We start from the raw sequence: 12,803 nt of genomic DNA, 5'->3' as shown, positions 1-12,803 counted from the left end.
GCTGTCGCAGGCTGGTTACGTCGCGACGCAAAGCATCACGGGACAAGAGGTGGTTGCTATCCAGCAGGAAGCTGCGCTAAGTCGTGTTCGCTTATCGGTTAGTGACCATTATTCTTTTTTGCGGTGCTAAGAGATGACAGCAAGTCACCCTTTGTTGCTTAATGCCCCAAACGAGCTCTGCAATATATTTAAACAAAAGCAAAAACAAAGTTAGCACTGCAACCTGTAGCTAGCACTGTGCTGCTGGGAAATGTAGTTCCTTCCGCAAAAGGCTGCGTCGTCAGTCTTGCGTCATCATTCGGTCATGTAGCTAGCACGGAACACCTCGCAACGGACAGAGTTTGGTATGTCGTAGTTACAAGCTAGTTGAAATTAATACTCCACACGATTGTACAAGCTAAGAATATCACGTAACTCGCATTATTTTGTAATGCTCGACAGCATTAAATTATTATCAGCGTGGTTTCAAGTAGAGCCGTTGTGAGTGGGCTAGTCGTTTGTCTTAACGTAAATTGCTAGATTCAGCTTGTTTGTGGCACTCTAGAAAACAATAACTGCCTATCCTAACAACGCCATTATCAATCAAGTGAGCAATAAAACACCAGTTGTATGCCGTCTAAAAACGCCAACTAGTAGGTATACAGCTGTATTAAGTCGTCTACAGACTTCTTGCATTTAATTAGAGCAGTTAGCGTGATTCAAGCTAGCTACTCCAACTTAGGTGCTACTCAAAGTAATGCACAAGTGTGGGTTCGATGCTTCTTATGTACTGTGTTTGTTATTGCAGGGATGGCGGGGGAGAGGAGCGGAGAGGACATAGTTTCTGAATACCTGGGCCAGAACCCGCAGCTGGCCCAATGGGTCGACACTTTCAGGGGCTACTGTGAGACTAATAAACAGTGGTTTGCTCGGAGAGAGTTCATCCTGAGGAACATGGAGGCTTTCCCTACTGTGGAGCCCGGAGTCCCCAGCAGCAGTCTGGACAGGCTGCTCTCTCTGTCCATGGTGTGGGCCAATCACGTTTTCCTGGGCTGCAGGTAAGACACAGACAGAGCAGAATGATGAGTCCCAGTTAACAGAGAGCAAGGCGTACCGATCACGAGTCCATTTGTCTCTGTTCTCTTCGTCCCCCAGCTATCCACAGGCTGTAATGGACAAGATCAAGGAGATGAGTGAAGGGATAGTTGTGGAAGATGCCCCCGTTCACAGAACAACAATGGATGGAGTCATGGCCAAAGGAAAGCGGGGTGCCACAACTGGTAATACAGTGTACATTTTTAGTATTTATTTTTGCAGCTACTGTGTGATGTGAATGAAATTGTTTTAATTAACCAAGAACAATTATGGGCAGGTTCACGAACCTCAAGACAAAAATATGACACTCAGTCTTTGCACTGCCATTATTTCATCATTTTAGCTTGTTGGGGATACACAGAGTGGCAGGAAATCAGAGAACGATGATGCTGTAGTAAGCATTGTACTCAATACTGTTCTTTTATTGAATTTTATTGTGTAAAAATGTGTTTTTTATATACTTTGTTTCCTCTCTTATTTAAATGTGGGTTCACAAAATATTAGAAGCATGTTTCAATACGATGCCACGCAGCACCACTACAAGATAAGGTCTGGAAAAATTACAATAGGGTTGACAGAGCACTTCTCAATCTCAACAAAAACTGAAATGAAGACAGGTACTCATCCACAAAATGTGTGTGTGTGTATATATATATATATATATATGTGTGTGTGTGTGTGTGTATATATATATATATATATATGGACAACATAATAGTAGCATTTTTGTATAATTGGTCAGTGTCCTTTTGACATTCAGACATATGAAATCTTATGATTCCATTTTATTGATTTGGGGTGAGAGGATTACCAAAATTGTGTTACCTTGAATAGCCTTCATAAATGAAGTGACTGCTTGTAAGATGTGAGTAAGCAGATAGTGGGAAGGACTCTGTGCATCCTCACAAAGTCTCTACAGCTTGTTATGGACCACTGACATGTTCCAGTGCTATTTTCTATCGTAGCACAGTTTCATTGTTATTACTTACACGCAGTTTTTTTTCTTTACACACTCACACCTGAGGCTGCAGTCTGCTTCCTCATTAAATGCAGTTTCTTTGTGCAGTCATCACTGTCCTGCCTGTTGTGTCATCATTTCCAGAGGGCGATGCTGACAGCTGTGTGAAAAGAGCCAAATGTGGGCCTAATGAGCTTGACAGTCGACCTGCTGGGAGGACAGCTACGTGGCCTGCGGGTCAGAAATCAGGACCGCTTCCACAGGCTCCAGCAGAGCACCAGCCCTTCTTCAACCGCCTCTACAAGGCAGTGGCCTGGAAGTTGGTGTCAGCAGGGGGCTTCGGTCCCAACTTGGACCATTTCGAAATACTTCGTAGCTGTGTAGAGTCATGTAAACAGACCCTGGCCTGTGTGTTTGTGCCACTGAAAGACATTACGGGCCTCCCCGCAGGTCGCACACAGAAGGAAGGCCACGTGTGTGAGATTCGCTGTCAGACTGTTTACATGGGGACAGGATACGGGCGTGATGAGTCCGCTGCCAAAGCCATGGCTTCCAAAGAGGCCCTAAAAGTCTTTCAGGGGCGAAAAGTGACAGTAAAGATCTGCAGACGGAGGTACAAAGGGAAAGATGTGGAGGATTTGATGTTGTTGGACGAACAGCCTCGGAATCAGGGCTTTCCCCCCGCACTCAGCTACCCTTTTCAGGACGAGCAGCTGGAAGATGGTTCTTCATAGAACAGACAACTTGTGAAATTTGCCCTGCTGTGATGCCTGGCGGGAGCACGGAGAAGTGACGGTTACTTAATGGAGCTACTGAAGAAATTTATGAGCGTGTCGGGACCAGACTGTTCGTAACTAGACTTTGGAATCTTGATGCATTTCCAACAATACTTGCAGGTGACATTAGAATATCTGGGAAATATCACTAAAACAACAACAATGAGTCGGATACTGTACTGATTACATTTTCAACCGCTTTCAGTTTTATAGACAGAAAACAGTGTAATAAAGTGTGTGGAGTGCCATCATTTAAAAGTCAAACAGCCATAAACTGGCAAAAAGCTCAACTTCCAGAAGGCAGAACAGTGAAAACAGAACAGAGAGTTACATCAAAATGCCACCTTTAGTGCTGTAGGAGAATGTGTTGCGTTATATTGATGTGATTACATGTTCCAGCAAAATGAAAAAAAAAGGTTTTGGCCGTAACATCATATTTGGACCAGCCTGTTTATGTTTCCCTTTTGTTCATTCCTGTTGTGACAGGTTTTATTCTGCAGGGTTAACGAGTGTAACTGCGTACAGTCACACCTACGGTTAGTTTTATTTTCACCAAACTATATTTCATAACCTGACTTCGATGCTTTTTGTTGCTCTGGATTCCCACTGTTCAGTTCCAAGGGAAACAGAAGTCACGTGGACAAACCAATGACTTTTCTCTTTACAGTTTTGATTTTGGCAGCTGGATGCAGTTAAAACTAAACTAACTAGCGAGTATTGTATAAATCCAGACATTGTTTTGGTATTTCAGTTTTTTCAACCATAAGTGACTGTTGGATGTCAGATATCAATAATTATTGTTCCCATTGTGCCATTAACCTTTGCAATTCTCCAATGAGAAATGCGTTCTCATTTCTAACGACCCACATTTTAGTTGTTCTACAGCAGGACTGGACCTTGCTGAAGTTATGTGATCGAACCTTTATGTAATTCTCATTTTTCTTACTTATCCAGCAAAATGTAACTTAAGTAGTAAAAATTCCTACGTTTATGCAAACTGCTCCAAACATTGTTGGTTTGATGGTGACCCGAGGTGTTAACAAGAGCTCCAGTCAGTCCAGCTCTTCATTAAAAAAAAAAAGTTCAGCTGTAATCTGCAAAGCCGTGATTTTAATATGAAATCATTTCTACTAACAAATTAATGTGACAAGGAACTGAGTGAAGGTTTGAGTTTTTTTCTGACAGTATGCAGGATGTTTAAGGAGAAATTGAGGGGTACTTCACAGGTTTGGGCTTTTGTGTTCTTCTCAAATACTTGGGCAACTACAGTATCTGTTCTACTGTACGCAGAAGTACTGACGGCTTATATTTTCATTGATTTTTTTAATCTCACTGACTAAAAACCACTTAGACCCACACGATGTTGAAAATACTGGGGTGTCGTGATGAATAAAATTCCTTGGATCACAGTTAGATACAGCATGTACAGTTATGACATGTTTGAGGGTAAAGTGCTGCTGTGATGTGTGCTTTTTTTATTCTTTTCTTCTGGGTTGAAGGTGAACAGGGTTGCATTGAAGTGTGAGTACCCACACTGTTCCATGTTACTGTATGTTTACACCAGTGGTCCTGTTTCTATATTTTTTAAATAAAGATAATTTAACTGAGTAGAGTTGAATTGATTTCTACCTGCAGAAAGCATTTTCATAACAGCCTGATGATTGTGTGTAGCAGCCTTTTGAAAACAGTAATAGTATCACCAACTGAATGACCTGATGTCACATGGGAAAAAAAATTCATAAAAAGTAAAATCTTGAAATCAGCACGTTGAATGGCGTCACATCCCGCCTCTCATTAGTTGGAATTGGCAAGTTCAGACACGACTTGAGCTGGATGACCCAGTTCCTCATTAGAGATGGTTAAATAGATACAGCCGATCAGATAATTATAAACTGTCAGCGATTTGAGCGACATTCATGCCTGACCTCCCCCCCGCCGTTGAAACTGAGCTATTGTTGATTTCAGCAGGATGCCCTCGGCCTCATCAACACAGTTGACCGGGCTGTTCTCACGTCAGTGCGCCGTGATGCGTTTCACTTCATTAGACAATCTGAAGTCAGGCACTGAAATGATCTCTAATGTGGCTGATGCTTAAAATAAGCTGCTCCACAAGCTCTGGTGGCAGGTGGACAATTAAAGGTTGGCAGTTTGCATTGCACAGCTATGCAGTAGTGGAAGAAGTATTCAGATCTTTACTCAAATAAAAGTAGCAATACCACAGCATAAAAGTACTCTGTTAGAAGTGAAAGTCCTGCATTCAACATCTTACATATTGGCATCAAATTGTACTTAAAGTATAAAAGTACTCATGCAGAATGGTCCATTTAAGAATGGTTTATATTATATCAGTGGATGTTACTGATGCATTAATGTGTTCATCACTTTAATGTTCATGTACTGCCGTATAATGATACATCATAATTTATTTTTTAGTATGATATTTTCCTCCTGAGTGGAGTGACTGGAAGTAGCATAAAATGGAAGTACTCAAGTAAGGAGTAAGTACCTCAAAATTGAAGACAGTGGTGTTTGTGTATTTTCACAGTATGATAAGAAAATACTTTGTCTTTGTTATAGTTGGTCTCAGGTGTCACCACTAGAGGGCAGCAGTGTTTATATGTGATTTGAGTGTTTGCCTGATTTTCTAGATTTGTGTGGTCCCAACTTCGTGGGGACCAAATGTTGGACTCCATAAGGTGAATTACGAAACTGTAGAGTGAACACCTTGGTTAAAGTTGGGGTTAATGAATGTAAGCTTATTAAACAAATGCATGTGTGGTTTTGTTTTTAATATCATGGTGAGGACTTTAACCTATGGGGACCCCCTACCACTGTGAGGCTCACATGGTGGTCCCCATGTTTCCAGACAGCTTTCTGAAGGTTAAGACTTAGTTTTAGGTTTAGGGTTAGAATTAGGTCAAGGTTAAGTTCAGGCTTAGGCATTTAATAGTGATTATTAAGGTTAGGGAACGGGGCCAGGGAATGCATGATGTCAATGCAGAGTCCACATGTGGATGGTGATACAAACGTTTTCCTCCTGCCATCAGTGATTACTGTGACTTTGGTTTCCATCAGGATGCCTGGCAGAGCCGGACCACCACAGTGAAGTAATGAGAACTTTTAAGTACCACAAGATCCCACAAAGAAGCATTAAAGGTATAAAAGTACTACAACAACATGTCGGCAAAGTATCACACGCTAAATAATCAAAGTGCACCTCAACAGAAAATGTAAAGTAGTACCACAGTCTGCCCCAATGATCGACAAAACCAGCCACAAGTACTGCAACCTGCTGTGAGTACTGCAACAATCTGTTCAAATACACACAGCCAAGTTTGTGCTATGATCTGTGCCATTTTGTCTTTCTGTGTGTACTTTGTTGGTCTCTGTGGTACACATTGTAGCAGGTTGTGGAACTTCATGATACCTTGTCCTACTTTGCAGTAACGTGAAGATGGAACTTTGTGGTATTTTGGTACATTATGGTACATTTTGAGGTACTCTTTGCTTCTTAACATAAGACTCTGTTACTTTGGACTTTATGTGTGTTATTTTGGTACACTGCAGTACATTTTGTGGTTTATTGTGGTTTTTCACAGTCCCTCATCCTGGACCTTGTGTTTTCTTGTGTTGCTGTTCGTAGGACTCAGTGTGGTAGTTAATGGTACTTTGTAGTACAGGTCTTTGTGGTATTTTGTGTTTTACTGTAGTCAGTGCTTATGTAAAGCTCTGTGGTGTTTGGTGGTGATATTTGAAAGGCTTTGTTCTGCTTTGTGGTATTTCGATCCTTTCTGGCACTTGATGGTTATCTATGTGGCAGATCCACCGGACAGGAGGATCCACACAGGAGACTGGACTCTATTCTCTTTTCTGTATAATATTTCAGATTATATGTTCACTATTTTCCATTTTTTGGAGAGCAACAATGAGAAAAGAACTAGTTCCACCAGTGAGAGAGGGAGGTGTGATGTGATATTTACGGTTCTGTCCAGTTTAGGCTCCAGTGAGTAACGAGCCACATGGTTTCTAACGTGTTATAAATCACCTTCACTGCCTTAAGCAGTGCCTGGTGTTGATGTATTGAGCGGTTTCCGTCCAACAATGTCGTTCCCAGAGAGCAATCTCAGTTTCAGACTGAATCATTTGTCACCTGTTCTGTATCTCCATCCATCTCAGGCTCAATCATCCTCTGCCTCTTTCTCTCCTTCAGTTTCTCAGTGTTTCCGTCGCCGCCGCTATCTGTCATGCTTCATGTCTCTGTCAGTTATCACACACAAACAAACGTGTATCCTGATGGCCGATTGAACCGTCTCAACGTGTGGAAAAAAGCTGAACCACACATGCAATCTCTACTGGAAGTGGAGGTTAATTCCCCGAGGAATCGATAGCAAATCCTTGCTGCTCAGGGACTAAGATTAACAGTGTTATTGTCAGTCCAGCCACCGTGAATGCTTCTGCTTGCCCAGTTGTTTTTAAAAGTATCATAAGACAAACTGGTTTTCTCAATCTATGTATGTGCATTCAGTCCCTTGTTTGGATTTAAGGTGGCTCCAGAGTCACTGGTGGTCATTATGATCCAGGTCTCGCTGCTCGATGGGTTCAAAGACCGCTGATTTTCATTTGTTGGAGCAAGATTTTCTGCTGTGTGGGAGCATGTTGTTTGAGAGTGAGCACGACTTTCACGCAGCTCTGTCCTTATGCTCTGTGGTTAAAAAGACTACGGTCTGCAGCCACGGTAGCACATCTACGAGGCTGTGCTTTGAGCTAAATGCTAATGTTAGCATTCATGTCCGGTACAGTGACAATGCTAACATGCTGATTCACAGGTATAAAACACACAACAATCATCATCTTAATTTAGCATGTTAGCATGCTAGCCTTTGATAATTAGCACTAAATTAGTGCTTCTTTTGTGTTGGACACATAAAGTTTTTGACCTGATAATGGCGCTACATGAACATTTCATCCATCGCTAGCTGTTGAGACATTTCCCCTCATGGTGGTGCTAGAGGGCAGTCAGGTGACACCAAACTCCTTCAGATTCATCATCTGTGAACAATAAATATCAGTTAAAAATTTTGTGCCAATCCATTGAGTAGATGTTGACTGATATAGATACGCAGTATATAGACACTCTCCATTATTTATGTTAACATTCATCATGTGCAATATAGCGTATTGTTGTGTAATATATATATAATTGTGGACAGTAGTCCTATATATCTTTACTGTGTTATATTTTCTATGCGCAATAGTACAAAGACAGTGTGTTTTATTATTCATATCTTTAAAATATTCTACTCTTCTTCTATGAAACTGAGCCATCTTTCCCACAGCAATATTATTCTTTTTACTCTTTTGTATTTTATGTACATATATATATAGTTGATTTTATTTTGTATCCTTTTTATTGCCTATTTGTTCTTTTTCTGCCTCTCCTTTTTATTCTTGCTGTATGGAACAAGTGAATTTCCTCGGCGTGGGATCAATAAAGTTTTATTTTATCTTATTCCGCTGGAGAAGTGAAATTTTGACCTGCAGGTGGCACTAGAGGAAAGGTCAGGGGATCACCAAAGATTCATCCTCTGGAGGCCATGAATGTCTGTACAAACTTCATGTCAGTCCTACCCACCGTTGTTACATATGTGTTCATATATATTTCATGTTTAGATTTTGATGATTTTGATTTTGATTTTCGGGATGATGGGAAATCTTCCTCTGTGGAGCGTGAATGTGCTGAACATCATGAACACAGCTACCGGGCTGAATGCTCAGTGTCAGAGTGATTTAAACGGTAAATGGCTGCATTTATTATATAACTCTGTAATATAAAGTCCTTACAATTTGCCTTGCATTCACCCATTCACACACGCACACACATTCTGCTGCCATGTGCTGGCCTGACCATCGGGAGCTATTTGGGGTTCAGTGTCAGTGGGGTTCATGAGGACAGGAGGAGCTGGAGATCAACCAGTCCTGAGCTACAACCAGGAGGTTTTACAGTGTTACACGTGAAGACTCGGCTCTGTAAAAAGTAATTTCTTCAGACTGGAGAGAAACCTCTGCGGAGTCCAGTTTGTCCTTCATGTCTCAGACGCTGAGAGTCCCTCCACCAGACGCTGAAATATTAATGATGCTTTTCCAGGAAATAACACGACAAACAGGGAAAGTTTGATTGACAGCACAAACCACAGTTTGCCTTTAGGTCCATATTGACTTCCCAAATGGTCACACACACACACATACACACACAAAGCCAAGCGAAGAAGAAGACTAAGTTAACATTTTGTACTTGTCTCCTCTGCATAATTGAAGCAGAGAGGACGGTTGGATAAGAGACACGTGGAGTATGATGATGCTGCCCAGGCACCACAAAAACAAAAAACACAACAGAAAGAAAAAGACTCTGAGGAAACCGAGGTTTCAAGCAAACTAAAACATCAGTGAGGAAAAGAGAGAAGAAGGGAGGTTAAGACGACTTCAGTGAGCCAGTGATCAGTGATGACGGTGGGTGTTGATTGGTTGATTAGAACTGATTAATTAACTCAATCCCAGTTTCACTTGAGAAGCAGCTGTTCATGTGCCACAAATGGTTAAACTCCATGACAAGAAGTGAACAACATGATTTTGGGACCCAGGGTGGATGCATAAAGTTAATAGAGGTGAAAGTCCTGCCTTCAAAAGTTTACTTTCATACTTTCAAAAGTGCAAAAAGTACATTTTAATGTTTCTGCTGGTCAGCACGCAGCTCATTTTAAGACTTTATACACTGCAAACTTAAAAACTGACCGTATGTTTGATTATTTGGAGTAAAACATGGCAGGAAATGTGAATAATTACAGCTGAAATGCAAGTACAGCACCTGAGTAAATGTACTTGTATGTATTTATATATAGTATATGTATTTTCTATCCATCACTCATATACTGAACAATAATTCATGTTTATTTCTTCAAACTTTGGTCCATTATTAGAGATGGTGAACTAGATTTTTAAGTTTTACAGAACTTGTAATGTTGAAACGTGATGAACTGATGAGCAGAAGGTCCACTGTTCAAAACTAATTTACAATGACTGGATGATTTATGCGTTTGATAAAAGATCTTTATTGTTATTTTGCCATTTTGCTCCTTTGTTTTTCTTTATTTTACAATAAACCCAATGTCACCAGGGACACCACTTTTTACTTCAATGAACATTTAAACTGGAGGTTTAAGTCTCCTCATCACACCTGTGTGAACTGCATGTTGGACCAGTGACTGGCTTCAAAATGATCGCTCACGTGCACGTGGTAAACCTGTGAGCACGGAGAAACTTTCCCTCCTCAGCAGGTGCATGTGTGAGACCCTTTACATGCATCACTGCAGGGCGCAGAACCCTAAATATGTTTACCTGTGCACGTGCCGCAAATCTTAAGTTTCAGGTGACCCTAAATCTGAATTCACTGGCAGCAGGTGACGCTTCTCTCGCGCACGTGCCGTCATCACCGCGCTCCATTGACAGTGCACGGGAGGCTCCTTCCTCTGCAGCCCCGGGAGGCGTGACGTCACATCCACGCCATCGTTAAAAATGCGGGCACAGCACGCGCGTTATGTAAGTGACCGCGCGCACTGCCCCCCCTCCCCGCGGTGCCTGCGCGCGCTGCTTCCATGATGGAGCGCATGTGAAAGAACGAGCGGCCACTCCACTGCTTTAAAAAACAAGATGATCCACAGTTTATTATTGTTTTCATGAGTCACACACAGACATTCATGTGAAACGGGGAAGGTCGAGGGTTGGACTGGCTCCATCATATTGCTGTTAACACTTCACAGCGCGTGCGTGCTCCTCGGGTGACTTTATTGTGCATTGTGGGTTATTTCTTAGCTCCTATTACATCACAACAATGATCCTGTGGTTTTCTTACAGACATAAACTGGTTCTATTTACAGGAACTTTATGTTCTTTAAGGTGTTCTCATTTCTTGTCCATCAGCATAACATCCTGACAGAAGCTTATAGTTTTTCTGTGATATAATATACTTTAAAATATATGCTTATCATAGAAGTACTGTATTTGTTTATAGGAAGGGTTGGGCAGTCACCGCCCCTGCTTCCCGGCTGTATCATAAAAAATATGACAGTAAATACAAAGGAATCGAGTGACAGTTTTTTCTCTCTCTCCATATGGACGCTACATTCAGATCCGGCGAGGCTCATAAGCACTTCAGCAGGAAAAAGTTGCAGAAAGCTCCCCGAGGACAGTCGCACATCTTCCCGATCCGAGCGCCTTTCCTCACGGCGCACTGCTCCCCGACATCACACTGAGACAGAGGCAAGAAGAGCAGAGCTTTCATTCATTTCCCCCCACATGCAGCCGTCAGTGCAATGTGTCAGAGTGAGAGGCTACTGTACCGTTGGGACTTGGCCAAATTTCTTTTCCCATAAAGGCAGCCGCTTAGCCTGCAGCTTTTCAAGAACTTCCTGGAGAGCGCCAAGCTGCAGGGAAACGCAGAAAGACCCGCGAGTTTAATGAATGAAAAATAATGTCAGGAGAGGCTGATTAACCAAACTGCAAAATGATCATATGAATGAAACAAATACGTTTGCAATGGGCCATATAATGGTATATAATATAGTTGTATATAAGACTTCAACATTTAGTCAAAAAGGACGCAGATTGATGAGATGAAGTGTCGGACATATCTGCACAGAAGTTAGATGACAGGGAGAAATCTTAAATGCATGCATTCCTCAACTGAATTTGGTTTATTTTAAGGTTGTGACAATCTGCAGTTTAATCTTAATTTAACACAATTTAACTGAATTGCAGAGTAACATGCAAAAGATGCACAAAATAATGAGCTGAAATGATAGAAGATGTTTTGGTGCCTGCAGCGCAGAGGAAGCGCAGATGTCAGTCTTACCAGCTGCTTCTCGCTGGTCAGGTTCGGACCTTTTGGATAAAAGTCCCGCAGAGCTCTGGGGCTCAGCTCCTCTTCGGACTCGGCGTCCAGCACTTGGGCTTCAGCGACGCTGGAGAGCAGCAGTGCGCAGAGCAGCGCCCCGCTGAGCAGCCTGGAGCTCTGCATGGTCCCGGTGCGCGGCATCGTGTGGCCCTCTCCCGTCTCAAATAGTCGCTCCCCCGCGCCAAACACCTTTTTATCTGACTCCTGCCATCTGCTCGCTCCACCTTATCCTTTGATTTTTTCTTTTTGTCATGCGTAACAGCCGCCTTGGGTGAGTCATCCCGTAAAAGTTGCTGGGCAAAATATGCCTCAAAAAGTCAACAACAACAGCTGCGCTGCGAGGGGTCGCTGCCGGTGAAGTAATGGATTAGATTACTAGTTACTTGGATGGACTTCGGTGGGTTTAAAACTGATGACGTCATTTGTATTAAGCCTGAAATGCAGTAAGACAGTGGGCTAATTTCAGTTTGGAGCTCATTTTTATTCATAACAAGCACTTTATTGCAAATCTTCGCTGGATTAAAGCCTCCAGGAATCAGTTTCACTTTAAGTAACAGCACTGATGTGCTTCAGTCACCCAGCAAGTCTGAGCTTTATTTAATATTCCATGTAGATCAGCAGTAACTTGCAAAATAACACCTTTCTGTTATTACCTCAGAATGGCATTTGCAGCCTCTCCTGCATTTAAACTTGGTGACTCAGTCACTTCTTCTTCTTCTTTCTGCTGTAAATGATGAAGAAAACCCAACAGGACCAGTCAAACACCCTGTTATTCTTTCTTCAGTCAAACTGAGGCAGGCTGCTGTGATTTCACCTGATTTAACTGCTTTTTTCTCTTTGCAAGTTGTTTTAACTTGCAGAATTCACATTTTATGTGTCGTGCAGGGACCAAGGGCCCGAAGCAGAAACTGATCTTTGACTGCAGCTGCGATGGAGCTATTATAGAGAGGGAAATGGTGTTTGTTAGTCATTTGTGTAGCAGCTCAGGAAACAAACAGGAGTAAATATTTCTACACATTTACAGAACTTGAACATTTAGAACGTGTAT

At 42.0% G+C, this 12,803-nt stretch overlaps 2 protein-coding genes across 6 annotated transcripts; one reads left to right on the top strand and one right to left on the bottom strand.

Annotated features, from left to right (window-relative positions):
- The first annotated feature begins 284 nt into the window (after window positions 1–284).
- On the top strand, window positions 285–4,416 carry LOC121606685 (CDKN2A interacting protein). 5 transcript variants are annotated; one of them, XM_041937177.1, is made up of 4 exons: window positions 285–344; window positions 788–1,037; window positions 1,135–1,259; window positions 2,177–4,416. In XM_041937177.1, the coding sequence occupies exons 2-4, from the start codon at window positions 790–792 to the stop codon at window positions 2,764–2,766; spliced, it is 963 nt and encodes a 320-aa protein (XP_041793111.1). In that variant the 5' UTR covers window positions 285–344; window positions 788–789; the 3' UTR covers window positions 2,767–4,416. The 5 variants fall into 5 exon arrangements, with proteins under 5 accessions (XP_041793111.1, XP_041793129.1, XP_041793101.1 ...); XM_041937195.1 differs by lacking the exon at window positions 285–344 and adding an exon at window positions 352–586; XM_041937167.1 differs by lacking the exon at window positions 285–344 and adding an exon at window positions 352–632.
- Window positions 4,417–10,640: 6,224 nt separating this feature from the next.
- Window positions 10,641–11,928, bottom strand: LOC121606177 (cocaine- and amphetamine-regulated transcript protein). Its single transcript, XM_041936365.1, has 3 exons — window positions 11,714–11,928; window positions 11,202–11,285; window positions 10,641–11,110 (listed from the first exon to the last, which is right to left on the bottom strand). The coding sequence occupies exons 1-3, from the start codon at window positions 11,894–11,896 to the stop codon at window positions 11,003–11,005; spliced, it is 375 nt and encodes a 124-aa protein (XP_041792299.1). The 5' UTR covers window positions 11,897–11,928; the 3' UTR covers window positions 10,641–11,002.
- Window positions 11,929–12,803: the final 875 nt, after the last annotated feature.

The sequence above is a fragment of the Chelmon rostratus genome, chromosome 1, assembly GCF_017976325.1.
Source record: "Chelmon rostratus isolate fCheRos1 chromosome 1, fCheRos1.pri, whole genome shotgun sequence".
NCBI lineage: Eukaryota > Metazoa > Chordata > Actinopteri > Chaetodontiformes > Chaetodontidae > Chelmon > Chelmon rostratus.
This window is presented reverse-complemented; position numbering and strand designations above follow the sequence as displayed.